We start from the raw sequence: 4,084 nt of genomic DNA on the forward strand, positions 1-4,084 counted from the left end.
CCCCCCCCCCCCCCCCCCCCGATCTTCATGTTCAGTTGGCTGGATGAAATGTATCTAAATGTGAACTCACTTAAATCCTCAAAATTTTCTATAAAAATCTTTCCCTGACTGAACTTTCAGAAGCAGTTTCCAATATCCTAAGCTAAGTTATTTTGAAAAACTTGGAAGATGGAAACAAGATCACTTAGCAAACTACTTTGGAGTTGTTTAGATGATGGTAAAAACAGGCTGCACCACATTGAAAAAGTGAACGCTTTGACATATTATTTTGACTAAAACAAAAATGTGGTATACAACTCTGACTGGATAAAAGCTGATCTAATTTATCTGTTTGCACTGATGAAGCCCCTGACCTAAGCACATGCCAGCTGAGACTTGTTAGACCACATTGACAGAAACCAAATTTGCAGGCGGGTTTCACAGTGTCAGTTGAAGCATTTTGATTGGTCAAAATGACCTCACTTTGCAGAAAGTGGATTCATTTTGAAGGCCCGAATTAAAGCGTTTATACTCATAATGATACAATAACAAACACACACTTTAAAGCTGACTCTGCTCAGCGCCCAAAGATATGACTGAGTGAACAGTTATTGCCGGTTTCTGTCCTTTATGAGGTACCTTCCTACTGCTCTCTTTCTCTCCACCTTTCCCACTCTCTCTTTTGCTCTTTCTCTGTCTGTCTCCCTCTTGGCCCGAAACACTTCCCTCACCTCCAACATGGCACATGGAGAGTCGGTCCCACTTAGCCCGGCAGAGCCACATCTAGCCGTTATACAGCCTCATTACAGAGACGCACATACAAAGCTGACACACATGCTCAATGCTCATGATCACACACATTGAATACTCTCTCTCTCCTTCCTCATCTCTCTCTCTCTCTCTCTCTCTCTCTCTCTCTCTCTCTCTCTCTCACACACACACACCTGGCTTGATCCCACCATTGTAGGTGCTGACCCATTTCTACAGAAACCTCACACTAATTTGAGTGTCAGTTCCTCCAGAGAGATGGGAAGTGAGAGAATGAGAAAAGGAGTGAGAGAGACAGGGGGAGGAGGGGTGAGGAGAGACCCCAGCCTTCCTCTAATAGCCCTAAACAGGGGAGGGGGTGGATGATGATGATGGAGGGATGGAGGGATGGAGGGATGGAGGGAGGGGTGCAGATAAGGTTAAGAGACAGGGCAGCCAGGAATATCTTTACCTCCTCATCTGACTTTTATGAATTTTAACTATTAATGTCTGGTGTCTGCTTCCTGTGCCGTTAGCCTCGCAGACCTTTAAATATAGCTCGGCATGGCCTTATGTATTTATATAGCAGCTCAGTGAGTCAAATAGGGCCGTGGAGATGTATGTCCTTTAATAAGCCGTTATATTTCATGAGGACGGCAGCGGTGTCAAGGAGTGGAAGTCATTGATCATAGACAGAGAATGAGGAAGAGGCAAACGAGAGAGAAAGGGAAAAGGGATGATTGAGAGAGGAGGAGAAATGAGTGTTGAGTGTTATTTCACGGTGCTGCATGATGGGTTGGAGGCCTAAATGTAGAAGTTTTATTTTGTGTTTAACTTACCAAAAAAATATATAAGCATATAATAGGAATAAAAAATATTAAAAGACTCACACTTCATTTTGACTTCAAGTGGTGTAATGTCACAACTAGAAGTGCATTTACTCAAGTTCTGTACTAAAATTTCTATTTCATGTCACTACTCCATCGTAAAATATTGTATTTTTTTTTAAGCCAGTACAGTTATTTTACAGCTTTAGTTGCTAGTTACTTTGCAAATTAAGATTTTACATACAGACATATACATTGTTATAGATTAAACAACCCAACAGTATATAAAATAGTTAAAATTACCACCTCGACCAACTACAACACTAAAATGCTGCTTACACATGAATGCATCAGTAATAATTATCCAGTGATATGATATATAACAAGATAACCCTTACAGGGACCTTTTTCTGCAGAATGAGTGCTTTTACTTTTTCTAATAATACTCACATACATTTGCTTAAGGAAAGGATCTGAAAACGTCATCCACCACTGTTTAAGACAAATCCAGTTGCAAGTCACCTCAAATTACACGCTTTTTTATTCATTCTTTTATTTATCATCTTGCCTGCTTACATACAGTATAATCCTATTTAGGATCATATGGGAGTAGCCTATCCCCACATGCATCTGCACTGCTCTGCAGAAACACAACTGGAATGATCTCAATGCTCAAATCTATACAGTATAAAGACATTCACACTTCCAGTTACACCTGTGAACCTGAAATTAATGTAGTCTCCTGATTTATTTCCTTCTTGGTTTGTGATGCACAATTCAGTCGTTCGTCCCAAAATTTCTGCCTCCAGTTGTCGCCCCCCCACCTCTCAGCCGGAGGGAGTGGAGATGAGTGGCACATGTGCTGTGACCCACTGTAAATGACTGCTAATGTTTTAACTGGGAGAATTAGGCTTTCATCACGGAGACGAATGCAAATGGCACTGCAATAGCACTGGTGTCTGGCGTGTGTGTCTGCGTGTGTATGTGTTTGCACTGTCAGGGTGGCGGGCGCAGATTGGGGTCAGACTCATTTACAAAACTTAGCATCACGGCTCGGGGGTTGAGGGGATGCGGGGGAGAAAGGGTTCCTCCGCTGATTATGGCTTGTGTAATTACGTGTGTGTGTGTGTATGTGTGTGTGTGTGTGTGTGTGTACGTGTGTGTGTGTGTATCTGCGTGTGTAATTATGGCAAGGAGTGATGCATGCCTGGCCTGTCCCTCCCTCTCGGCTTAGAACAGCGTGTCAGAGAGAATATGCAGGATTTAATTATAGACGAATTAAAATTGGTAATGAAATTGGGCATGAACAAACTACAAATAGCAGATGAAAAGGGAGGCCTGTCCCTGGGGGGGTGAGACGAAGATAGCGGTGTGCCTGCCTGCTTGGCTGTCTGAGTGCCTGTGGATGTGTGTGTTTCTGTGTGTGTGTGCTGATGATGACTGATTAGAAAAATTCAGAGATAAAATAATGCTACGAGAGAACTGCTACCTTGTATTAGCACTTTACATGGAGCTACAGTATGTATGTGTACATGAAAAGTGATGGGTAAAAACAGGACTATTATCCTTAGGTCATACTACTTATAAGGTACCTCACGCCCAGCTGGAAGGCATTGTTTATACTGAACACACCCTGAGTGAGTGTTAGCTAGGGAAGAACTTTGAGTAAAGGAACAAAAATAAGTGGTGTAAATAACACAGGTGGTGTTAAGTTACTCTTTAAAGACATGTTTCCCACTGGAATATTATGGATGTCGTGGAATATTGTAGCAATACAACTCCATGACTCGTTTTCAATCATGTTAAAGATCTCCCTCTTTTCTCTCTCTTTCTCTCTCCCTTTTTCCCAGAATGCTGTGCGCCACAACCTGAGTCTGCACAAGTGTTTTGTTCGTGTTGAGAACGTGAAGGGGGCCGTGTGGACTGTGGATGAAGTTGAATACCAAAAGAGGAGACCACCAAAGATGACCGGGTAAGAGAGCACACACACACACACACACACACACTGTATCACACACATTTGTTTTCTTGGTGCACAGTTGAACTTGATGTGAGTGTGAGCTTATGGGTGCTGGCACTATGATTGCCTAAATGGACCCTCTATTATTACCAAGAGGCCAACTAAGCACTCAGATAAAAAAAAACAACAAAAGGCTGGCGGCTGATCGTGTTCGTACTGAACTGTACGTGTGTGTTTTTCCCTGTTTGTCGACACCATTAGCAAGCAGCTGTGTGAGATGCAGGAGAGGAAAAAACCTTGTTAGCGTATGTAAACAGATGTTCTTTCCAACCGCCAGAGAAACGAGGGATGATTACACACACACGCACAGAGGCACACACACACCTGCACGCCAGATATTAGACACTTACATATGTGTGTGTTTTAGCATCTGTTTACAGTCTGTGTATGTTTCTACTTGTAACAAACATATTTGTCAGAGCGCTTTGGCTGAGGTGACATCTTTCACATGTGTACTCAATCTGTGATTCCCAACACTAACACCCCCCCCCCCCCCCCCCCCCCCCCCCCC

General features: G+C 42.9%; 1 protein-coding gene across 3 annotated transcripts in view; it reads left to right on the forward strand.

The window, feature by feature from the left end:
• Positions 1-4,084, forward strand: part of foxp4 (forkhead box P4) — a 96,798-nt gene that overhangs the window by 84,876 nt on the left and 7,838 nt on the right. For all 3 annotated transcript variants that reach the window (XM_046076283.1, XM_046076281.1, XM_046076282.1), the window contains exon 15: positions 3,404-3,525. In XM_046076283.1, coding sequence (XP_045932239.1) covers positions 3,404-3,525 — 122 coding nt within the window. The remainder of the gene's footprint in view (positions 1-3,403; positions 3,526-4,084) is intronic.

This window comes from Micropterus dolomieu, linkage group LG18 (genome assembly GCF_021292245.1).
Source record: "Micropterus dolomieu isolate WLL.071019.BEF.003 ecotype Adirondacks linkage group LG18, ASM2129224v1, whole genome shotgun sequence".
Classification (NCBI taxonomy): domain Eukaryota; kingdom Metazoa; phylum Chordata; class Actinopteri; order Centrarchiformes; family Centrarchidae; genus Micropterus; species Micropterus dolomieu.